At 47.0% G+C, this 24,822-nt stretch overlaps 1 protein-coding gene across 4 annotated transcripts in view; it reads right to left on the bottom strand.

The window, feature by feature from the left end:
• The window catches only part of kdm5ba (lysine demethylase 5Ba), a 676,108-nt gene that overhangs the window by 517,905 nt on the left and 133,381 nt on the right, over positions 1-24,822 (bottom strand). For all 4 annotated transcript variants that reach the window (XR_011935801.1, XM_072480724.1, XM_072480725.1 and 1 more), the window contains exon 7: positions 19,589-19,698. Coding sequence is in view for 3 of the 4 variants with exons in the window: in XM_072480724.1 (XP_072336825.1) it covers positions 19,589-19,698 (110 nt within the window). In the remaining variant the exon portion in view is untranslated. The remainder of the gene's footprint in view (positions 1-19,588; positions 19,699-24,822) is intronic.

The following is a 24,822-nucleotide window of genomic DNA, read 5'->3' as shown; positions in this document are numbered from 1 at the left end:
TTCGGGAGGCACAGCAGAAATTCATCCCAAGGTGGAGGAAACATGCTAAGGGCAAGATAAGGCCTCCATTGTTGACGAGGGAAGCCAAGGATAGCATAAAATCAAAAGAAAAAGTATACGAAGTGGCAAGGATTAGTGGGAAGCCAGAGGATTGGGAATCATTTAAAAGCGAGCAGAGGACAACTAAAAAAACAAAAAGGGGAGAGAAGATGAAATAGGAGTACAAGTTAGCTAGTAATAAAAAAGATAGGAAGAGTTTCTTTCAATATATAAAAGGTAACAGAGAGGCAAAAATAGACATTTGACCACTGCAAAACGTGGCTGGAGAAGTAATAATAGGAAACAAAGGCATGGCAGATGAACTAACAGTTACTTTGCATCAGTCTTCACGGTGGAAGACAACAGTGGGATGCCAGAGCTCCAGGAGAATCAGGGGGCAGAGGTGACTGCAGTGGCCATCACGAAGGAGAAAGTTCTGGGAAAATTGAAAGGTCTGAAGATGGATAGGTCACCTGGAACGGTTAGTCTACACCCCAGGGTCCTAAAAGAGATAGCTGAGGAAATTGTGGAGGCACTGGTTGTGATCATTCAGGAATCACTGGAGGCAGGAAAGGTCCCAGAGGACTGGAAAGTGGCTAATGTAACACCGCTGTTTAAGAAGGGAGGGAGGCAGAAGACGAAAAATTTAGCCTGACTTCGGTCATTGGTAAGATTTTAGAGTCTGTTATTAAAGATGGGATCGCGAAGTGCATGGTAAAATACGACTGAGTCATCACGGCCTTGTCAAAGGGAGGTGATGTCTGACAAATCTGTTGGGAGTTATTTGAGTAGGTAACAAGCAAGTTAGACAAAGGAGAACCAGTGGACGTGACGGTAGCATGGTAGCATAGTGGTTAGCACAGTTGCTTCACAGCTCCAGGGTCCCAGGTTCGATTCCCGGCTTGGATCACTGTCTGTGCGGAGTCTGCACGTGCTGCCCGTGTTTGCGTGGGTTTCCTCCGGGTGCTCCGGGTTCCTCTCTTAGTCCAAAGACGTGCAGGTTAGGTGGGTTGGCCATGAAAAATTGTCCTCAGTGTCCAAAAAAGGTTAGGTGGGTTTACGGGGATAGGGCGGAGGTGTGGGGATAGGGTGGAGGTATGGGCTGAGGTAGGGTGCTCCTTCCAGGAACCGGTGCAGATTCGATGGGCCGAATGGCCTCCTTCTGCACTGCAAATTCTATGATTCTATTCTATGAATTCTATGATTCTACGATTTATTTAGATGTGGAAGAGCAGAGGGTTAAAACTGCGAGGTTAGCAGCAGAAATGGCAGATGCAGTATAATTTGGATAAGTGTGAGGTTATTCACTTTGAAAGCAAAAACAGGAAGGCAGGTTGCTACCTGAATGGTTGTAAATTGGAAGAGGGGCGTGTGCAGCGGGACCTGGGTGTCCTTGTGCATCATTCGTTGAAGATAAGCATGCAGGTGTAGCAGGCGGTAAAGAAGGCTAATGGTATGTTGGCCTTCATTGCGAGAGGTTACGAGTATAGAAGCAGGGATGTGTTGCTGCAATTGTACAGGGCCTTGGTGAGACCACACTTGGAGTATTGTGTGCAGTTAGGTCTCCTTCTCTGAGGAAGGATGTTCTTGCTCTCGAGGGAGTGCAGCGAAGGTTTACCAGACTGATTCCAGGGATGGCGGGACTGTCATATGAGCAGTGATTGACTAAGTTGGGGCTATTCTCGCTGGAGTTCAGAAGAATGAGGGGGGATCTCAGAGACTTATAAAATTCGAACAGGACTAGACAGTGTGGATGCAGGGAAGATGTTATCAATGATGGGTGGCCAGAACCAGGGGTCACAGTCTGAGGATTCAGGGTAAACCATTTCAGACAGAGATAAGGAGACATTTCTTCACACAAAGAGTGGTGAGCCTGTGGAATTCATTCCCACAGAAAGTAGTTGATTCAAGGCGTGGCTGGATATACCACTTGAGGAGAATGGGATCAAGGGCTATGGGGAGAAAGCAGGATTGGGTTGGATGATCAGCCATGATCGTGTTGAATGGCGGAGCAGGCTCAAAGGACCAAAAGGCTTCCTCCTGCTCCTGTCTTCTATGTATCTATGTATCAATGCATGATTATGAATTAGTTCATAAATCAAAGATTGGTTTCCGACATCAGTTTCAGCCTGTGAGGGACAGAAACTGGGGAAATGTGAAATTCTCAAGTGGTAGAGGCAAAGGAGATCTAATGGGAGAAAATGAGAGTGTACCTCAGGTTAAAAAAGAAATCCAGGTGGGTGGAAGAGAAATGAAAAGTTTCAAATGTTTTCACTGTAATAAACTAGGCCGTGAGTGAGTGAGACACAGACAGAGTGAGAATTTGGTAATTTGGTGCAGTGAGGCAATTCGGTGAAGAGTGGGAGAAGGTGCTTTTTCCCGACTGTTTTGTTCTCTCTCTTTCTCCGGGCCTAATTTCGGGAGACGTTCAGAGGAGGAGGAGCAGTCTCTGAGAGTTTAAAAACCTAACGGTAACTTCGTTTTCCAGTTTTTTTCCCCAAAAGTGACGTCAGAGGGAAGCTGTGATCTGAGTGGTTGAAAGCAAATCTGCCCCAAATTTATAAAAAACACAGCTAAACTCGGAAAATTAAATTAAACGAATTAATTAATTAGTGATGGCTGGTCAGGTGATGTGCTTGAGCTGCTTGATGTGGGAGCTGGCAGATCTCATTGCGAGCTGCAGCGACCACATCTGCAGTAAGTGTTGGCTGCTCGAAGAGCTCCGGCTCAGAGTTGATGAGCTGGAGTCTGAGCTTCAAACACTGAGGCACATCCGGGAGGGGGAGACTTACCTGGACACTGTGTTTCAGGAGGCAGTCACACCTGTCAGAGTAAGTAGTTTAAATCCTGCCAGTGGCCAGGGACAGCAGGGTGTGACTGCAAGTCAGGCAGGTAAAGGGAACCAGCAGTCAGGAACTCAGGAGCCTCAGCCCTTGACCCTGTCCAACAGGTAAGAGGCACTTGCTCCCTGTGTGGATGGCGAACAGGGCTGCAGTCAGCTGACCAAGGCACCATGGTTCAGCAGGCCATTCAAGGGGAGGGAGTAAATAGGCAAATTGTAGTTGTTGGGGATTCTATTATCAGGGGGATAGATAGTATCCTTTGTGAGCAGGATAAAGAGTCCCGCATGGTATGTTGCCCGCCCAGTGCTCGGGTGCGGGACATCTCTGACCGGCTTGAAAGGATACTGGAGAGGGAGGGGGAGGATCCAGTTGTTGTGGTCCATGTCGGTACCAACAACATAGGCAAGTCTAGAAAAGAGGACCTGTTTAGAGATTATAAAGAGCTAGAATTCAAATTAAAAAACAGGTCCTCAAGGGTCATAATCTCCGGATTACTGCCCGAGCCACGTGCAAATTGGCATAGGGAGGCAAGAATAAGGGAAGTTAACACGTGGCTGAAAGAGTGGTGTGGGACTACAGAAAATATGTGGACTTGTTGGCCCCGTTGTTGGCAAGGACGTTCAATGAGGCCAGGGAAGGGGGGACACTACCCCCGACAATGTCGGAGGCGACGATATCGCTAATTTTGAAGAGGGACAAAGATCCGATGCAGTGTGGGTCCTATAGACCTATTTCACTATTGAACGTGGACGCCAAACTGCTAGCAAAGGTGCTGGCATCGAGGATAGAGGACTGTGTCCCAGGGGTGGTGCACGAAGACCAGACAGGGTTCGTAAAAGGGAGACAATTGAATGTTAACGTGCGACGGCTATTAGGGGTGATAATGATGCCCTCAGTGGAGGGGGAGGCAGAGATAGTGGCGGCAATGGACGCAGAGAAGGCATTTGATAGGGTGGAGTGGGAGTATTTATGGGAAGTGTTAAGGAGGTTTGGGAACGGATTTATTCGCTGGGTTAGACTACTTTATCGGGCACCAACGGCAAGCGTAGTTACAGGTCGACATAGATGGGAGTATTTCCGATTATATAGGGGAACAAGACAGGGATGCCCGCTGTCTCCATTGTTGTTTGCGCTGGCAATTGAACCTCTGGCCATGGCGCTGAGAGACTCCAGGAAATGGAGAGGGGTGACTAGAGGGGGAGAAGAACACCGAGTCTCGTTATACGCGGATGACCTATTGCTATACGTGTCGGACCCAGCGGGGGGGGATGATAGAGGTTATGCGAATCTTGAGGAGGTTCGGGGAATTTTCGGGGTATAGGTTAAACATGGGGAAGAGTGAATTATATGTGATACATCCAGCGGACCAGAGTAGAGAGATAGAAGGCTTACTGCTAAGGAAAGTGGAAAGAAACTTCCGATACTTGGGGATTCAGATCGCTAGGAGCTGGGGAACCTTGCACAGACTTAATCTGACACGGCTGGTAGAACAAATGGAGGAGGACTTTAAGAGGTGGGACATGCAGCCTTTATCGCTGGCGGGCAGGGTGCAGGCAATTAAGATGATGGTCCTCCCGAGGTTCTTATTTGTATTTCAATGTCTCCCTATTTTAATCACCAGGACCTTTTTTAATAAAATAGATAGGAGCATTACGAGCTTTGTGTGGGCAGGGAAAGTTCCGAGAGTAAGGAGGGGGTTCCTGCAGCGCAGTAGGGACAGAGGAGGACTGGCACTACCGAATTTGGGAGATTATTATTGGGCCGCCAATGTGGCAATGATACGTAGATGGATGATGGAGGGTGAGGGAGCGGCGTGGAAAAGGCTGGAGAGAAGGTCCTGTAAAGGGACGAGTCTAGAGGCGCTGGTGACGGTGCCGCTACCGCTCTCACCGAAAAAGTGCACCACGAACCCGGTGGTGGCGGCAACACTGAACATATGGGGACAGTGGAGGCGACAGAGAGGGGTGCGGGGAGCCCTGGTGGGGTCCCCTATCAGGAACAACCATAGGTTCGCCCCAGGAAGAATGGATGGAGGATTTCAGAGCTGGAACCAGTTGGGAATTAGGAAGGTGGGAGATTTATTCATAGATGGGACTTTTGCGAGCTTGGGAGCACTGGAGGAAAAGTATAAGTTACCCCGGGGGAATTTCTTGAGATATATGCAGGTGAGGGCGTTTACTAAACAGGTGAGGGAATTTCCCCGGCTCCCGACACAGGGGATACAGGACAGGGTGCTTTCAGGGGTGTGGGTCGGAGAGGGCAAGGTGTCAGAGATTTATAGAGAGATGAGGGAAGAGGGGGAGGAGTCGGTGGGCGAACTAAAAAGAAAGTGGGAAGAAGAATTAGGGGAGGATATAGAGGAGGGTATGTGGGCTGATGCCCTAAGCAGGGTAAATTCCTCTTCCTCATGCGCCAGGCTTAGCCTGATTCAATTTCAGGTGCTACATTGAGCACACATAACGGGGGCAAGATTGAGCAGGTTCTTTGGAGTGGAGGACAAATGTGGGAGGTGTGGCGGGAGCCCGGCAAACCACGCACATATGTTTTGGGCGTGCCCGGCACTGGAAGGGTATTGGAAGGGAGTGACGGAAGTGATTTCGCAGGTGGTGAAGGCCCGGGTCAAACCAGGCTGGGGGTTAGCTCTATTTGGAGTTGCGGAAGAGCCAGGAGTGCAGGAGGCGAAAGAGGCCGATGTCGTGGCCTTTGCGTCCCTCGTAGCCCGGCGCAGGATCCTACTCATGTGGAAGGAGGCGAAACCCCCCGGACTGGAGGCCTGGGTAAACGATATGGCGGGGTTTATTAAACTGGAGCAGATAAAGTTTGCCCTGAGAGGATCGGCTCAAGGGTTCACCAGGCGGTGGCAGCCATTTCTTGACTACCTAGGGGAACGTTAGAGGGAAGACGGATGACCACCAGCAGCAACCCGGGGGGGGGGGGGGGGGGGGGGGGGGGGGGGGGGGGGAGAGGAGAGGGAAAGTCAGGGAACCAAGAGGTGAAGTAATCAGTGGGAAGCGTAGCTGCTTAGAAATACAAAAAAGCACGAAAAGACAAAACTCAGGAGAGGTTACGATAGTCCCAATCCCACAAAATATGACACAGTGTATGGAAAGGCTCAGTAAACCAAGGTCCACCACACTAAGAAAACAAAAAGGGACGGTCAATAGAGAATTAAAGGTGCTATATTTAAATGCGCGCAGTGTACGGAACAAGGTAGATGAGCCTGTGGCCCAGATTGTGACTGGCAGGTATGATGTGGTAGGCATCACAGAGACGTGGTTGCAGGGGGTTCAGGACTGGCATTTAAACATCCAGGGATTCACAACCAATCAAAAAGACAGAGAGATGGGCAGAGGGGGCAGGGTTGCCTTGTTAATTAGGAATGAAATTAAATCAATAGCACTAAACGACATAGGGTCAGACGCTGTGGAGTCTGTGTCGGTAGAGTTGAGGAACCACAAAGGCAAAAAAAACATAATGGGAGTTATGTACAGGCCTCCTAACAGTGGTCAGGACCGGGGGCACAAAATGCACCGCAAAATAGAAAGTGCATGTCAGAAAGGCAAGGTCACAGTGATCATGGGGGACTTAAATATGCAGGTGGACTGGGTAAATAATGCTGCCAGTGGACCCAAGGAAAGGGAATTCATTGAATGTTTACAGGAGGGCTTTTTGGAACAGCTTGTGATGGAGCCCACGAGGGAACAGGCCATTCGGGACTTAGTGTTATGTAATGAGCCAGACTTGATTAAAGATCTTAAAGTAAGGGAACACTTAGGAGGCAGTGATCATAATATGGTAGAATTCAATCTCCAATTTGAAAGAAGGTAGAATCAGATATAAAGGTGTTACAGTTAAATAAAGGTAACTACAGGGGCATGAGGGAGGAACTGACGAAAATCGACTGGGAGCAGAGCCTAGTGGGAAAGACAGTAGAACAGCAATGGCAGGAGTTTCTGGGAGTAATTGAGGACACAGTACAGAGGTTCATCCCAAGGAAAAGAAAGGTTATCAGAGGGGGGATTAGGCAGCCATGGCTGACAAAGGAAGTTAGGGAATGCATCAAAGCAAAAGAGAAAGCCTATAATGTGGCAAAGAGTAGTGGGAAGTCAGAAGATTGGGAAGGCTACTAAAACAAGCAGAGGATAACAAAGAGAGAAATAAGGAAAGAGAGGATCAATTATGAAGGTAGGCTAGCCAGTAACATTAGGAATGATAGTAAAAGTTTCTTTAAATACATTAAAAACAAACGGGAGGCAAAAGTAGACATTGGGCCGCTCCAAAATGACGCTGGTAATCTAGTGATGGGAGACAAGGAAATAGCTGAGGAACTAAATAAGTACTTTGCGTCAGTCTTCACAGTAGAAGACATATCCCAACAATTCAGGAGAGTCAGGGGGCAGAGTTGAACATGGTAGCCATCACAAAGGAGAAAGTGCTAGAGAAACTAAGAGGTCTAAAAATTGATAAATCTCCAGGCCCAGATGGGCTACATCCTAGAGTTCTAAAGGAGATAGCTGAAGAAATAGTGGAGGCGTTGTTATGATCTTTCAAAAGTCACTGGAGTCAGGGAAAGTCCCAGAGGATTGGAAAATCGCTGTTGTAACCCCCCTGTTCAAGAAGGGAACAAGGAAAAAGATGGAAAATTATAGGCCAATTAGCCTAACCTCGGTTGTTGGCAAGATTCTAGAATCCATTGTTAAGGATGAGATTTCTAAATTCTTGGAAGTGCAGGGTCGGATTAGGAAAAGTCAGCATGGATTTAGTAAGGAGAGGTCATGCCTGACAAACCTGTTAGAGTTCTTTGAAGAGATAACAAATAGGTTAGACCAAGGAGAGCCAATGGATGTTATCTATCTTGACTTCCAAAAGGCCTTTGATAAGGTGCCTCACGGGAGACTGCTGAGTAAAATAAGGGCCCATGGTATTCGAGGCAAGGTACTAACATGGATTGACGATTGGCTGTCAGGCGAAAGGCAGAGAGTTGGGATAAAAGGTTCTTTTTCAGAATGGCAACCGGTGACGAGTGGTGTCCCGCAGGGTTCAGTGTTGGGGCCACAGCTGTTCTCTTTATATATTAACGATCTAGATGACGGGACTGGGGGCATTCTGGCTAAGTTTGCCGATGATACAAAGATAGGTGGAGGGGCAGGTAGTATGGAGGAGGTGGGGAGGCTGCAGAAAGATTTAGACAGTTGAGGAGAGTGGTCCAAGAAATGGCTGATGAAATTCAACGTGGGCAAGTGCGAGGTCTTGCACTTTGGAAAAAAGAATAGAGGCATGGACTATTTTCTAAACGGTGACAAAATTCATAATGCTGAAGTGCAAAGGGACTTGGGAGTCCTAATCCAGGATTCTCTAAAGGTAAACTTGCAGGTTGAGTCCGTAATTAAGAAAGCAAATGCAATGTTGTCATTTATCTCAAGAGGTTTGGAATATAAAAGCAGGGATGTACTTCTGAAGCTTTATAAAGCATTAGTTAGGCCCCATTTAGAATACTGTGAGCAATTTTGGGCCCCACACCTCAGGAAGGGACATACTGGCACTGGAGCGGGTCCAGCGGAAATTCACACGGATGATCCCAGGAATGGTAGGCCTAACATACGATGAACGTCTGAGGATCCTGGGATTATATTCATTGGAGTTTAGGAGGTTGAGGGGAGATCTAATAGAAACTTACAAGATAATGAATGGCTTAGATAGGGTGGACGTAGGGAAGTTGTTTCCATTAGCAGGGGAGACTAGGACCCGGGGGCACAGCCTTAGAATAAAAGGGAGTCACTTTAGAACAGAGATGAGGAGAAATTTCTTCAGCCAGAGAGTGGTGGATCTGTGGAATTCATTGCCACAGAGGGCGGTGGAGGCCGGGACGTTGAGTGTCTAAGACAGAAGTTGATAAATTCTTGATTTCTCGAGGAATTAAGGGCTATGGAGAGAGAGCGGGTAAATGGAGTTGAAATCGGCCATGATTGAATGGTGGAGTGGACTCGATGGGCCGAATGGCCTTACTTCCGCTCCTATGTCTTATGGTCTTATGTAAAGTTAGTGTTGGTGGTTGAAGAAAAGCACTGGGAAGGCTGATGTGATAAAACAGGATAAGTCAGTGGGGTTTGTTAAAGTGGTCAAGGAAAGCCCAAGTGAAGCGAAGAAGGTGCAAAAGATTGTACAGCCTGATCAAGAGGTGATTGATGAGAAGGTGCTGGCTCTCTTTAAAGAATTTACTTGTGTGGGTCAAGTTTACTCTGGTGTACCAGGAGGAGTAGGTAAAGAAGTCACAATTTTAAGAGATACGGGAGCTAATCAATCTTTGATGGTAAGAGATGAGGAGATATGTAGTTTGGGAGGATTCAGGGTGAGCAGAGTAGTGTTCCATTATGTAAGGTAAGATTGGAAAGTCCAATGAAGAGTGGTGAAGTGGCAGTAGGAGTAATAGAGAAACTATCTTGTCCAGGAATACAGTTTATTTTGGGTAATCATATGGCTGGATCGCAGCTGGGAGTGATGCCTACTGTGGTTGTTAAGCCAGTGGAACATCAGACAACTGAAGTGTTGAAGGACGAATACCTTGGGATTTTTCCGGATTGTGTAGTCACAAGGTCGCAAAGAGTGAAGATGAAATTGAAGTTCAATTATCAGAAATGATTTTTGATCAGATGGTTGGAAAAGAACAAGAATAGGTGGAGGATGAGGCGGATATTTTTAGTTCAGGAAAATTGTCGGAGTTACAACAGAAAGATATAGAAATAAAACGGATGTATCAGAAAGCATACACGGAAGAGGAATCTGATTGTATACCAGAATGTTATTACCATAAAAATGATGTCTTGATGAGAAAATGGGAGACCTTTACATATGCAGACAGATGAAAAGTGGGCAGAAGTTCATCAAGTGGTATTGCCGGTAGGGTATAGAAAGGTGTTGCGAGTAGCACATGAGGTACCAGTGGGAGGTCATTTGGGAGCAAAGAAAACTCAAGCTAAAACACAAAAACATTTTTATTGGCCTGGACTACATAAAGATGTCGTTAAATTTTGTTGATCATGTCACACCTGTCAAGTGATAGGGAAACCTCAAGCAGTGATAAAACCAGCACCCTTAATACCCATTCCAGCATTTGAGGAACCTTTTACAACCGTCTTAATTGATTGCGAAGGACCGCTTCCTAAAACGAGAAGTGGAAATCAATATCTTTTGACTATAATGGATGTGTGTACTAGGTTTCCAGAGGCCATTCCAGTACGCAATATTACAGCTAGAAAAATTGTGGAGGTGTTATTTAAATTCTTTACTAGAGATGGACGACCCACAGAAATACAATCGGATCAAAGATCAAATTTTACCTCAAGGTTATTCAAAGAAGTTATGGATAGTTTAGCAATAAAACAATTTAAATCAAGTCTATATATAGGACAGAGGTAGGTTCTTTACGCAAAGAGTGGTGAGGCCGTGGAATGCCCTACCTGCAACAGTAGTGAACTCGCCAACATTGGCATTTAAAAGTTTATTGGATAAGCATATGGATGATAATGGCATAGTGTAGGTTAGATGGCTTTTGTTTCGGTGCAACATCGTGGGCCGAAGGGCCTGTACTGCGCTGTATGGTTCTATGTTCTATAACTGTGTACCATCCAGAATCGCAGGGAGCGTTAGAAAGGTGGCAACAGACATAGAAGTGAAATGAAAAATGAAAATTGCTTCTTTTCACAAGTAGGCTTCAAATGAAGTTACTGTGAAAAGCCCCTAATCGCCACATTCCGGCGCCTGTTTGGGGAGGCTGGTACGGGAATTGAACCGTGCTGCTGTCCTGCCTTGGTCTGCTTTCAAAGCCAGCGATTTAGTCCTGTGCTAAACCAGCCCCAGACATTAAAGATAATGTTGAGGGTTTATTGGCAAGATTATCCAGTGGATTTGGATAAAGGAATTCCATGTGTACTGTTTGCAATTAGGGATGCATCTAATGAGTCAACCATATTCAGTCCGTTAGAACAAATGTTTGGTCACAGAACATAGAACATAGAGTGCAGAAGGAGGCCATTCGGCCCATCGAGTCTGCACCGACCCACTTAAGCCCTCAATTTCACCCTATCCCCATAACCCAATAACCCCTCCTAAACCTTTTGATCACTAAGGGCAATGTATCATGGCCAATCCACCTAACCTGCCCGTCTTTGGACTGTAGGAGGAAACCAGAGCACCCGGAGGAAATCCACACAGACACTGGGAGAACGTGCAGACTCCGCACAGACAGTGACCAAGCAGGGAATCGACCCTGGGAACCTGGAGCTGTGAAGCAACTGTGCTAACCATATGCTACCGTGCTACCGTCACGGACTGCTTACCTCATGAGGCAAGAGGACCAGTTAAATTGATTAAGGAAAAATTGGTGTGAGCAGTCGGAACTTACATTATTGGATTACGTGTCAAATTTTAGGGAACGATTAAATAGGCAGGGGAATTGGCGAGACAACATTTAAAGGTTGCACATGCCACTCTACTCAGCCCCTAAAAGGGCCATCACCAAGGGCTATATCGCCAGTACAAACAACAGCGGTGACAGCGGACACCCTGCCTCGAGTCCCTGTGCAACCCGAAACTCCGTCAACTCATCTCATTTCACGAGTCCGTTCACTCGCCATCGGGGCCACATACAACAAACGCACCCATGCCACAAACTTCAGGGCAAAACCGAACCTCCCCAAAATCTCAAACAAAGAACAAAGAACAATGAAATGTACAGCACAGGAATAGGCCCTTCGGCCCTCCAAGCCCGTGCCGACCATGCTGCCCGACTAAACTACAATCTTCTACACTTCCTGGGTCCGTATCCCTCTATTCCCATCCTATTCATGTATTTGTCAAGATGCCCCTTAAACGTCACTATCGTCCCTGCTTCCACCACCTCCTCCGGTAGCGAGTTCCAGGCACCCACTACCCTCTGCGTAAAAAACTTGCCTCGTACATCTACTCTAAACCTTGCCCCTCTCACCTTAAACCTATGCCCCCTATTAATTGACCCCTCTACCCTGGGGAAAAGCCTCTGACTATCCACTCTGTCTATGCCCCTCATAATTTTGTAGACCTCTATCAGGTCTCCCCTCAACCTCCTTCGTTCCAGTGAGGCCAAACCGAGTTTATTCAACCGCTCCTCATAGCTAATGCCCTCCATACCAGGCAACATTCTGGTAAATCTCTTTGCACCCTCTCTAAAGCCTCCACATCCTTCTGGTAGTGTGGCGACCAGAATTGAACACTATACTCCAAGTGTGGCCTAAGGTTCTATACAGCTGCAACATGACTTGCCAATTCATATACTCAATGCCCTGGCCAATGAAGGCAAGCATTCCGTATGCCTTCTTGACTACCTTCTCCACCTGTGTTGCCCCTTTCAGTGACCTGTGGACCTGTACTCCTAGATCTCTTGGACTTTCAATACTCTTGAGGGTTCTACCATTCACTGTATATTCCCTACCTGCATTAGACCTTCCAAAATGCATTACCTCACATTTGTCCGGATTAAACTCCATCTGCCATCTCTCCACCCAAGTCTCCAAACAATCTAAATCCTGCTGTATCCTCTGACAGTCCTCATCGCTATCCGCAATTCCACCAACCTTTGTGTCGTCTGCAAACTTACTAATCAGACCAGTTACATTTTCGTCCAAATCATTTATATATACTACAAAGAGCAACGGTCCCAGCACTGATCCCTGTGGAACACCACTGGTCACAGCCCTCCAATTAGAAAAGCATCCTTCCATTGCTACTCTCTGCCTTCTATGACCTAGCCAGTTCTCTATCCACCTTGCCAGCTCCCCCCTGATCCCTTGTGACTTCACCTTTTGTACTAGTCTACCATGAGGGACCTTGTCAAAGGTCTTACTGAAGTCCATATAGACAACATCCACTGCCCTACCTGCATCAATCATCTTAGTGCCCTCCTCGAAAAACTCTATCAAGTTAGTGAGACACGACCTCCCCTTCACAAAACCATGCTGCCTCCCACTAATACGTCCATTTGCTTCCAAATGGGAGTAGATCATGTCTCGAAGAATTCTCTCCAGTAATTTCCCTACCACTGAAGTATGGCCTGTAGTTCCCTGGATTATCCTTGCTATCCTTCTTAAACAGAGGAACAACATTGGCTATTCTCCAGTCCTCCGGGACATCCCCTGAAGACAGTGAGGATCCAAAGATTTCTGTCAAGGCCTCAGCAATTTCCTCTCCAGCCTCCTTCAGTATTCTGGGGTAGATCCCATCAGGCCCTGGGGACTTATCTACCTTAATATTTTTTAAGACACCCAACACCTCGTCTTTTTGGATCTCAATGTGACCCAGGCTATCTACACACCCTTCTCCAGACTCAACATCTACCAATTTCTTCTCTTTGGTGAATACTGATGCAAAGTATTCATTTAGTACCTCGCCCATTTCCTCTGGCTCCACACATAGATTCCCTTGCCTATCCTTCAGTGGGCCAACCCTTTCCCTGGCTACCCTCTTGCTTTTTATGTACGTGTAAAAAGCCTTGGGATTTTCCTTAACCCTATTTGCCAATGACTTTTCGTGACCCCTTCTAGCCCTCCTGACTCCTTGCTTAAGTTCCTTCCTACTTTCCTTATATTCCACGCAGGCTTCGTCTGTTCCCAGCCTTTTAGCACTGACAAATGCCTCCTTTTTCTTTTTGACGAGGCGTACAATATCTCTCGTTATCCAAGGTTCCCGAACATTGCCGTATTTATCCTTCTTCCTCACAGGAACATGCCGGTCCTGAATTCCTTTCAACTGACAATTGAAAGCCTCCCACATGTCAGATGTTGATTTGCCCTCAAACATCCGCCCCCAATCTATGTTCTTCAGTTCCCGCCTAATATTGTTATAATTAGCCTTCCCCCAATTTAGCACATTCATCCTAGGACCACTCTTATCCTTGTCCACCAGTACTTTAAAACTTACTGAATTGTGGTCACTGTTACCGAAATGCTCCCCTACTGAAACATCTACCACCTGGCCGGGCTCATTCCCCAATACCAGGTCCAGTACTGCCCCTTCCCTAGTTGGACTGTCTACATATTGTTTAAAGAAGCCCTCCTGGATGCTCCTTACAAACTCCGCCCCGTCTAAGCCCCTGGCACTATGTGAGTCCCAGTCAATATTGGGGAAGTTGAAGTCTCCCATCACCACAACCCTGTTGTTTTTACTCTTTTCCAAAATCTGTCTAACTATCTGCTCCTCTATCTCCCGCTGGCTGTTGGGAGGCCTGTAGTAAACCCCCAACATTGTGACTGCACCCTTCGTATTCCTGACCTCTACCCAAATAGCCTCACTGCCCTCTGAGGTGTCCTCCTGCAGTACAGCTGTGATATTCTCCCGAACCAGTAGCGCAACTCTGCCTCCCCTTTTACATCCCCCTCTATCCCGCCTGAGACATCTAAATCCTGGAATGTTTAGCTGCCAATCCTGCCCTTCCCTCAACCAGGTCTCTGTAATGGCAACAACATCATAGTTCCAAGTACTAATCCAAGCTCTAAGTTCATCTGCCTTACCCGTAATACTTCTTGCATTAAAACATATGCACTTCAGGCCACCAGACCCGCTGTGTTCAGCAACTTCTCCCTGTCTGCTCTGCCTCAGAGCCCCACTGTCCCTATTCCCTAGTTCTCCCTCAATGCTCTCACCTTCTGACCTATTGCTCCCGTGCCCACCCCCCTGCCATACTAGTTTAAACCCTCCCGTGTGACACTAGCAAACCTCGCGGCCAGGATAACCTTCTGACCTATTGCTCCCGTGCCCACCCCCCTGCCATACTAGTTTAAACCCTCCCGTGTGACACTAGCAAACCTCGCGGCCAGGATATTTATGCCTCTCCGGTTTAGATGCAACCCGTCCTTCTTATATAGGTCACACCTGCCCCGGAAGAGCTCCCAGTGGTCCAGATAACGGAAACCCTCCCTCCTATACCAGCTGTTTAGCCACGTGTTTAGCTGCTCTATCTTCCTATTTCTAGCCTCACTGGCACGTGGCACAGGGAGTAATCCCGAGATTACAACCCTAGAGGTCCTGTCTTTTAACTTTCTGCCTCGCTCCCTGAACTCCTGCTGCAGGACCTCATGCCCCTTCCTGCCTATGTCGTTAGTACCAATATGTACAACGACCTCTGCCTGTTTGCCCACCCCCTTCAGGATGCCCTCTACCCATTCGGAGACATCCTGGACCCTGGCACCAGGGAGGCAACATACCATCCTGGAGTCTCTTTCACGTCCACAGAAGCGCCTATCTGTGCCCCGGACTATAGAGTCCCCTATTACTATTGCTCTTTTGCGCTTTGCCCCTCCCTTCTGAACATCAGAGCCAGCCGTGGTGCCACTGCTCTGGCTGCTGCTGTTTTCCCCGGATAGCCTATCCCCCCCGACAGTATCCAAAGGGGTATACCTGTTCAAGAGGGGGACAACCACAGGGGATTCCTGCACTGACTGCCTGCCCTTTCTGGTGGTCACCCATTTCTCTGCCTGCACCTTGGGTGTGACCACATTTACATAACTGCGATCTATGACGCTTTCCGCCACCTGCATGCTCCTAAGTGCATCCAATTGCTGCTCCAACCGAACCATGCGGTCTGTGAGGAGCTCCAGTTGGGTGCACTTTCTGCAGATGAAGCCATCCGGGACGCTGGAAGCCTCCCGGTCCTGCCACATCTCACAGTCAGAGCACTGCACCCCTCTAACTGACATTGTGTCAATTAATTAAAATTAAAATTTTTGAACAGGTACCACCAGACCTCGGGCTGGTTTCTCACAGGGCTAAATAGCTGGCTTTTAAAGCAGACCCAGGCAGGCCAGCAGCGCGGTTCAATTCCCGTACTAGCCTTCCCGGACAGGCGCCGGAATGTGGGGCTTTTCACAGTAACTTCATTTGAAGCCTACTTGTGACAATAAGCAATTTTCATTCAGAAGTCCCCAGGGCTTGCCTACATCCTAGGGTCTTAATGCAAGTGACAGCGGAGATTGTAGATCCATTTATTGTAATATTCCAAAATTCCCTGGATGCTGGAAGGTTCCAATGGAAAGGGAAAATGCTAAAGCCCTTTTTCGAAAAGGGAAGGAGGCAGAAAGTAGGAAACCATAGACCGGTTAGCTTAATATGTCGTTGGGAAATTGTTAGAATTGTAAGGAACTTGTTAAATTCTTGTCTGTTTCATCTTTTTTTAAAACCCCTGTCCCTGCAACATTGCAGTTTTCACTTTGAACCTGCAGACTTTGGTCAAACTGAAAACACACCTGGTCTAATGTACTGGCCCAGGCCTTCCCTTGATGCTCGATGGCATATCCTGTGATCTAATGTTGATGGACTTTGCCAATCAGCCCGTTTAAAATCCGGACCTTTGACGGATTCTCGTTTGGGATTGGTGGAACCTTTCAGAAATTTCCGGAACAGAAGATATGAGCTCCATTTTGTCTCTGCGCTCAAATTTGTCCCTTGTTTATTCCCTTTATTTTCTTTTGTTTTGGCTTTTATAATTCCTGGGCAATTCCTGGGACCTACACCTTAAGATGGACTTCACCTTTATTTTAAAAAAGGGATCCAGCAAGATTTGTTGGCGTCAGTGATGACTCATCTTCTTGGATGTGGCTGTCGGCCAATGAGCAGTTTACTTTGCTGGGCTCGGTTTGATGCTGACAGTTCCGAATGTTCTGCCAGGGACAGGAAGGCTACATCTGATTTTTAGCTTCATTTTTGATCAAGAAACTGGAGGGCCACAACCCTGATCTTTCTCACTTACCTGATGGATTCTGTCTAAAGGTTCTCAGTAAAAGACTTTTCTCTCTCACATGTCAGATTGAACTGCAAGGAAGTTCAGTCAAGCAAAAGCTGTAAGCAGGACCAGTTATTTAAAAAGCCCTCTTTAAAATCTTGAGGGGAATGCTGTTTTTCCTCAGTAAAGCCGGATCTTCTGAGTGAAGGCCCAGTACAATAAAAGTGAAAGAGACTTCCAAGAGGGAATCCTAGAGTCTGCACATTCGGACTGAATATTCCATTCAACCAGCGGTTCTCAATCACTCCACGTCCTGGAAGGACTGTCAGCTAAACAAATTTCAACATCCGAACCAAGGGCACTCATCTTCCATTTGTTATAATTAAATAGCTGTGGGCAGCACGGTGGTGCAGTGGGTTAGCACTGTGGCCTCACGGCGCCGAGGTCCCAAGTTCGATCCCGGCTCTGGGCCACTGTCCATGTGGAGTTTGCACATTCTCCCCGTGTTTGCGTGGGTTTTGCCCCCACAGCCCAAAAATGTGCAAGCTAGGTGGATTGGCCACGCTAAATTGCCGTTTAATTGAAAAAATGTATTGGGTACTCTAAATTTTTAAAATAATTAAATAGCTGTTGTGAACTCACTGGAGCAGTTAAGGGCCAAAGATCTCAGAAACTTTATACGAATTATTGGTTAATTCACTTGTGTTGTGACTCTGGGGCCTGTGAGACTGGAATTCACAGCGCACTAGCCAAGAATGTCGTAATAGGGTGCCACAGGGTTCGGTCCTCGGGCCCCAACTATTTACGCTATATATTAACGACTTGGATGTACGGATAGAAGGTATTATAGCCAAATTTATGAATAGTAAGTTGCAATGAGGAAATTAGAAATATACAAATGGATATATGTGGGTGGGCCAAAATTTGGCAGAATGGGAGTTTAACATGAGGTTATCCATTTTGATCGGAGAATGGAAAGGCAACTTATTATCTAAATAGAGAGAAACTTCAGAGTGCTTTGATGCAGAGGGATCTGGGGGTCCTCGTACATGGATCTCAAAATGTGTATGCAGGTACAGCAGGCAATAGGGAGGCAAATTACATTTTGGTCTTTATAGTTAAAAGGATAGAGTATAAAAGTACAGAAGTGGTGCTGCAACTGTATACGGCATTGTTTCGATACAGCCAACCTCTGCAGTACAGCTTCTTCTTGTTGTAATACCCGTTTCAGTTACCCATGAAATGAACCGTTCATTCTCAAAATCTTATAACCATACGTCCAATTTCCTGGCTTTTGAATACCTATTCCCATTAGCATGCAACTCAGGTGATCATAGAATTTAACCACCTGCAGATCATACATTTTAAATTCAGCACCTAGATTCCAATACTTCAACAATTCCTTCCTCCTGTTCCTTTCCATGTCACTGGTTTATAAATACATCACAACTGGTCTATCCAGCTACAGGCAGAGTGGTTAGCACTGCTGCCCCACAGCACCAGGGACCCGGGTTCAATTTGGGTCTTGGATGACTGTGGAGTTTATAAGTTCTCCCCGTTTCTGCAGGGGTTTCCTCCGGGTGCTCCGGTTTCTTCCCACAGTCCAAAGATCTGTAGGTTAGATTAAGGGATCATTGGGGTAGGGTGGAGTCCTCTTTCAGAGCGTCGGTGCAGACTCTATGGGCTAAATGGCCTCCCTCTGCACTGTAGAGATTCTATGATTCTATACTTCAAGGTATTCCTTAACCAAGCCCCGTGGCTGACCCATCTTGATTATAATGTAGAGGATACCTTTATTCCCCTATATTGAAACCCTTCTTCTATGTCCCCTGCCTTGGACAGGCTCCTGTTCCAGGGTGCTATTATTAATTAGGGTCACAGTTGTAGTTTATGCAGTGGCCAGATAAAATGGAAACTTCCAGCTTAAATTGGTGAATGAGTGATGTTTCCTGTCCATCACTTGGAACTTGTATCAATGATTTCATGCTCTTCCGTAGATCATTTATTTGACTTACACAACATTGATGATGTGCCTGCTGCATCAGGGCTGTCTGTGAAAACTTAAGTCAGGGCAACCTAATATAGGTTATAATAATATTTCTTATTATTGTCACAAGTAGCCTTACATTAACACTGCAATGAAGTTACAGTGAAAATCCCCTAGTCATCTGATCGGATACACTGAGGGAGAATTCAGAATGTCCAATTCACCTAACAGCACACCTTTCGGGACTTGTGGGAGGAAACCGGAGCACCCAGAGGAAGCTCATCCAGACACTGGGAGATCGTGCAGACTTCGCACAGTGACCCAACCGGGAATCGAACCTTGGACCCTGGCGCTGTGAAACAACAGTACTAACCACTGTGCTACCGTGCCACCCATAGGTTCTGCACATAGGAGAGTAATCATAGATCATCATAGAATTTACAGTGCCGAAGGAGGCCATTCGGCCCATCGAGTCCGCACCAGCTCTTGGAAAGAGTACCCCACTTAAGCCCACACCTCCACCCTATCCCCGTAACCCAGTAATTCCAGCTAACCTTTTTTTGGACACTAAGGGCAATTTATCATGGCCAATCTACCTAACCTGCACACCTTTGGACTGTGGGAAGAAACCAGAGCACCCGGAGGAAGCCCACGCAGACACGGGGAGAACGTGCAGACTCCACGCAGACAGTGCAGTATCAATGTATGTAACAGTGAACCTCCTAGTCAGAATGTTATCTACTAGCTTTTGGAATGTGACAGATATTTTTTATGCTGAAAGATAGGACTGTAAACGTGAGCAGCCCTGAAGGCGGAACTAATGCAAAGCTTCACGAACTGTTTGTACTAATTAAGCAAGCATAGAGTGCTTTATTATTGAGACAAATTCTTTGGTTCAGAAAAAAGGTCGTAAATGTATACTATGAATATTATAAACCCTTTCCCCCAAAAAACCTGGTCTGATATACTTACAATATTTGAGGTTATAGTATTCCTGTTGTTTCTGAGTGCCCTGGTTCGCTCTGCATCAGTGGTGCGATTCTCACTTCCCTCTTTCTTCACTGCAGGCAGAGTGTACTTCTCTGAATTATAATAAAAATATAACTTTCAGGACTAAAGGAAACATGAACACAGTGACACAACAAAGTGTATAATTGGGAAATGGAACACGTGTCATTTTGAACATGTATTATTCTTATTCAGAACTTCCAGATCAATAACGAGCGCCAAATTCCATTTACCTCATTACCAAATTCAAAAGAGCATCCCCAAGCCACACTATTGATTTTCTGTCCCTTGGCAAAAAATTTATAAAATAAACTTTTAAAAATTGAAGTGTTTGGTGAGAGATTTCAGATTGATGACCAACTTGCTCTAACATGGGACAGATTTTTACTGCAGGCCAAACTGGGTGAAGCCTTTGCAGACATTTTTCATTCCATTAGTTTGGACTGGATTTGACCTCAACCCCTCGAAGAAAAAAGCATACTAATCTATGACCCACCTAAGTTCTCTTCAGAAATTTAAATTGTTGCCTAAATGGGGCTGGGGAGGGGGGATGCGACATGGTAATGTTGGAGACTGTGCGTGGTCATGGGCGGATTAAGGGGCCATGTTGGATGGGCAGAATTCAAGAAGGGAAAAAGGAGGTAGAATTGGAAGGGGATGATGGCGGATGGTAGAGGTTTGTAACATGGAATGTACGGGGACTAAATGGACCGGTGAAGAGGTCTCGGGTCTTCACACAAAGAATACAGCACAGCAACAGGCCCTTCGGCCCTCCAAGCCTGCGCCGACCATGGTACCTGCCTAAATTAAAACCATATGCACTTACGGAGTCCGTATACTTCCATTCCCACCCTATTCATATATTTGTCTAGATGTCCCTTAAATGCCACTATCGTATCTGCTCCCACCACCTCCCCGGGCAGCACGTTCCATATATTTACCACCCTTGCTTTGCACATCTGTCACGCACTTTAAACCTATGTCCCCGAGTATTGGACTCTCCTACCCTCGGAATGAGCATCTGACTATCCACTCTGTCCATGCCACTAAATCTTGTAAACCTCTATCAGGTCGCCTCTCAACCTCCGTCATTCCAGTGAGAACAGACCGAGTTTATCTAACCTCTCCTCATAGCTAATGCCCTCCATACCAGGCAACATCCTAGATAACCGTTTCTGTACCCTCCAAAGCATCCACATCCTTCTGGTAGTGTGGCGTCCAGAATTGTACACCATATCCCAAATGTGGTCTAACTAAGGTCCTGTAAAGCTGCAACATGACTTGCAATATTTATATTCGATGCCCCGACCGATGAAGGCGAGCATGACGTATGCCTTCTTGACCACCTTATCCACATGCATTGCCACTTTCAGTGATCAGTGGACATGCACGCCCAGATCTCTCTGCCTGTCAGTACTCACAAGAGTTCTACTAATTATTGTGTAATTCCTACATGCATGTGACCTTCCAAAGTGCATTATTCATAGATAGAATTTACAGTGCAGAAGGAGGCCATTCGGCCCATCAAGTCTGCACCGGCTCTTGGAAAGAGCACCCCACCCAAGGTCAACACCTCCACCCTATCCCCATAACCCAGCAACCCCACCCAACACTAAGGGCAATTTTGGACACTCAGGGCAATTTATCATGGCCAATCCACCTAACCTGCACATCTTTGGACTGTGGGAGGAAACCGGAGCACCCGGAGGAAACCCACGCACACACGGGGAGGATGTGCAGACTCCGCACAGACAGTGACCTAAGCCGGAATCGAACCTGGGACCCTGGAGCTGTGAAGCAATTGGTCTATCCACAATGCTACCGTGCTGCATTACCTCACACTTGTCCGGAATAAACTCCATTTGCCATTTCGCTGCCCAAGACACCAACCAGTTTATATCCTGCTGTATCCTCTGACAATCCTCTTCACTGTCCGCAACTCCCCAATGTTTGTGACGCCTGTGAATTTACTAATCAGACCAGCTACATTTTCTTCCAAATCATTTATCTACACCACGAACAACAAAGGCCCCAGAACTGATCCCTGGGGAACGCCGCTGGTCACAGCCTTCCATTCAGAAAAGCACCCTTCTACTGCTACCTTCTGTCTTCTGTGCCCAATCCAGTTCTGTATCCAACTTGCCACCTCCCCTGATCCCATGTGACTTCACTTTTTGTACCAGTCTACCGCGAGTCCATGCATATAACATCTATTACCTTTCCCTCATGTGTTATCTTTGTAACTTCCTCAAAAAACTCAATAAAATTAATGAGGCACGACCTCCCCTTCACAAAACCATGCTGTCCATCATTAATATGTCCATTTGTTTCCAAATGTGAGTAAATCCTATCTCTAAGAATCTTTTCCAATAGTTTCCCTACCACTGATGTAAGGATCACCAACCATAATTTCCTGGATTATCCCTGCTGCCCTTCTTAAACAATGGAACAACATTGGCTACTCTCCAGTCCTCTGGCGCTTCACCTAAGGTGAACCTTTATAACCTTTGAGGTTCTATTTTTTAGTTTATCTCCCAACTCCCTAAATTCAGCATGTAGGACCTCACCCGGTTTTTTACCTATATCGTTGGTTCCCAAATGCACGACAGTTGGCTGTTCACCTCCCCCTTTAGAATGTCCTGCAGCGAGACATCCAAGACCCTTGCACCCTGGAGGCAACATACCTTCCTGGAGTCTCGTTTACGTCAGCAGAAACGCCCGTCTACTCCCCTTACAATCGAGGGGTTTGAAAGAGGGGGTGGTCTATCTGCAGGAGACGCATATCAGGGTGAACGATCAGGTCAGGTTGAGAGAGGGATGGGTGGGTCAGGTATTCCACTCGGGGTTTGATTCAAAGTTGCGGAGGGTGGCCATAGGACCATAAGCATAGGAGCAAAATTAGGCCCCTCGGCCCATCAGGTCTACTCCGCCATTCAATCATGGCTGATATTTTTTCATCCCCATTCTCCTGCCTTCTCCCCATAACCCCTGATCCCCTTGGCCAATTCGCTAAGCAAAAGGACGGGGCTTGGAGGGACCAAGGAAGTGCAGGACCTGGGTGGCATGTGATAATGAGCGGGGTGTAGGAGAGGACACCGGTGGTGCGAGTGAATGTTTAGGAGCCGAATTGGGATGGCGTTGGGTTTGTGAAGGGGTTGGTGGGAAGGATTCCGGAGATAGATATGCATCTGTTGATTATGGAGAGTGATTTTAACTGAGCACTCGAACCGAGCCCCAAGTCAATGTTTGAGGATGGCGAAGGGGTTGGGTGGGGTTTACGGAACAAATGGGAATGGTGGACCCGTGGAGGTTTAGGAAACCCTGGGAAGAGTGTGGACAAAGTATACTCTCGAACTGACTTTTTCCTAGTGGGCTGAGCAGTGCTGATGGGGGAGGGAAATGCGTGAATTGTGATCTCAGATCATGCGTTGCACTGGTTGAAGGTTAGACTCAGCTCAAGTCAGGAGCTGAGGCCGGGATGGGGGTTGGATTCAGGGCTTTTGGCGAACCAGAGGGTCATTGGGGCTGGTTTAGCACAGTGGGCTAAACAGCTGGTTTGTAATGCAGAACAAGGCCAGCAGCGTGGGTTCAATTCCAGTACCGGCATCCCCGAGCAGGTGCCGGAATGTGGCGACAGTAACTTCATTGAAGTCTACTTGTGACAATAAGCAATTATTATTATTATTCTGTGAGAAGGTGCGGTTGGTGATCAGGGATTATGTGAAGTTGAATCAGAATGGTGAGGTGTCGGCGGCCATGTTTTGAGAGGCGTTGAAGGCGGTGGTTCGGGGGGGGGGGGGGGGGGGGGGGGGGGCGGGGGAAGATTATCTCATTCAAGGCGCACAGGGACAGGAGGAGAAGGAGGGAGGACTATGGACGGTTGTTGAACAAGAAAGTCGAGGTGGACAGGAAGCATTCCGACTGCTCCCACCAAGCAGGAGTTGGCGGAGAGAAAGAGGTTACTGGGGCAGTTTGCCAGGCTGGTGACAGGGAAAGCAGTGGGGGGTGCAGCATGACTATAGAGAGAAGGCGATCCATATGCTGGCCCACTAACTATGGAGGCTGGCCATGAACAAAAAACAAAGAACAAAGAAAAGTACAGGCCAGGAACAGGCCCTTCGGCCCTTCAAACCTGCGCCGACCATGCTGCCCGTCTAAACTAAAATCTTCTACACTTCCGGGGTCCGTATCCCTCTATTCCCATCCTATTCGTGTATTTGTCAAGATGCCCCTTAAACGTCACTATCGTCCCTGCTTCCACCACCTCCTCCGGCAGCGAGTTCCAGGCACCCACTACCCTCTGTGTAAAAAAAACTTGCCTCGTACATCTCCTCTAAACCTATGCCCCCTAGTAATTGACCCCTCTACCCTGGGAAAAAGTCTCTGACTATCCACTCTGTCTATGCCCCTCATAATTTTGTAAACCTCTCTCATGTCGTCCCTCAACCTCCTTCGCTCCAGTGAGAACAAACCAAGTTTATTCAACCTCTCCTCATAGCGAATGCCCTCCATACCAGGCAACATCTTGGTAAATCTCTTCTGCACCCTCTCTAAAGCATGCACATCCTTCTGGTAGTGTGGCGACCAGAATTGAACACTATACTCCAAGTGTGGCCTAACTAAGGTTCTATACAGCTGCAACATAGAACATAGAACAATACAGTGCAGTACAGGCCCTTCGGCCCACGATGTTGCACCGACATGGGACGTCAAAAAACAAAAGCCTAACCTAACATCAAAAAACAAAACCTACACTATGCCATTATCATCCATATGCTTATCCAATAAACTTTTAAATGCCCTCAATGTTGGCGAGTTCACTACTGTTGCAGGTAGGGCATTCCACGGCCTCACCACTCTTTGCGTAAAGAACCTACTCTGACCTCTGTCCTCTATCTATTACCCCTCAGTTTAAGGCTATGTCCCCTCGTGCTAGCCATTTCCATCCGTGCCCTGATCATTTTGTATGCCTCTATTAAGTCTCCTCTTAACCTTCTTCTCTCTAACAAAAACAACCTCAAGTCCATCAGCCTTTCCTCATAAGATTTTCCCTCCATACCAGGAAACATCCTGGTAAATCTCCTCTGCACCCGTTCCAAAGCTTCCACCTCCTTCCTATAATGAGGTGACCAGAACTGTACGCAATACTCCAAATGCGGCCGTACCAGAGTTTTGTACAGCTGCAACATGACCTCACG

The sequence above is a fragment of the Scyliorhinus torazame genome, chromosome 17, assembly GCF_047496885.1.
Source record: "Scyliorhinus torazame isolate Kashiwa2021f chromosome 17, sScyTor2.1, whole genome shotgun sequence".
In the NCBI taxonomy this organism is placed as follows: domain Eukaryota; kingdom Metazoa; phylum Chordata; class Chondrichthyes; order Carcharhiniformes; family Scyliorhinidae; genus Scyliorhinus; species Scyliorhinus torazame.
Note: the sequence above shows the minus strand (reverse complement) of the source record. Positions and strands in the feature narration are given on the sequence as shown.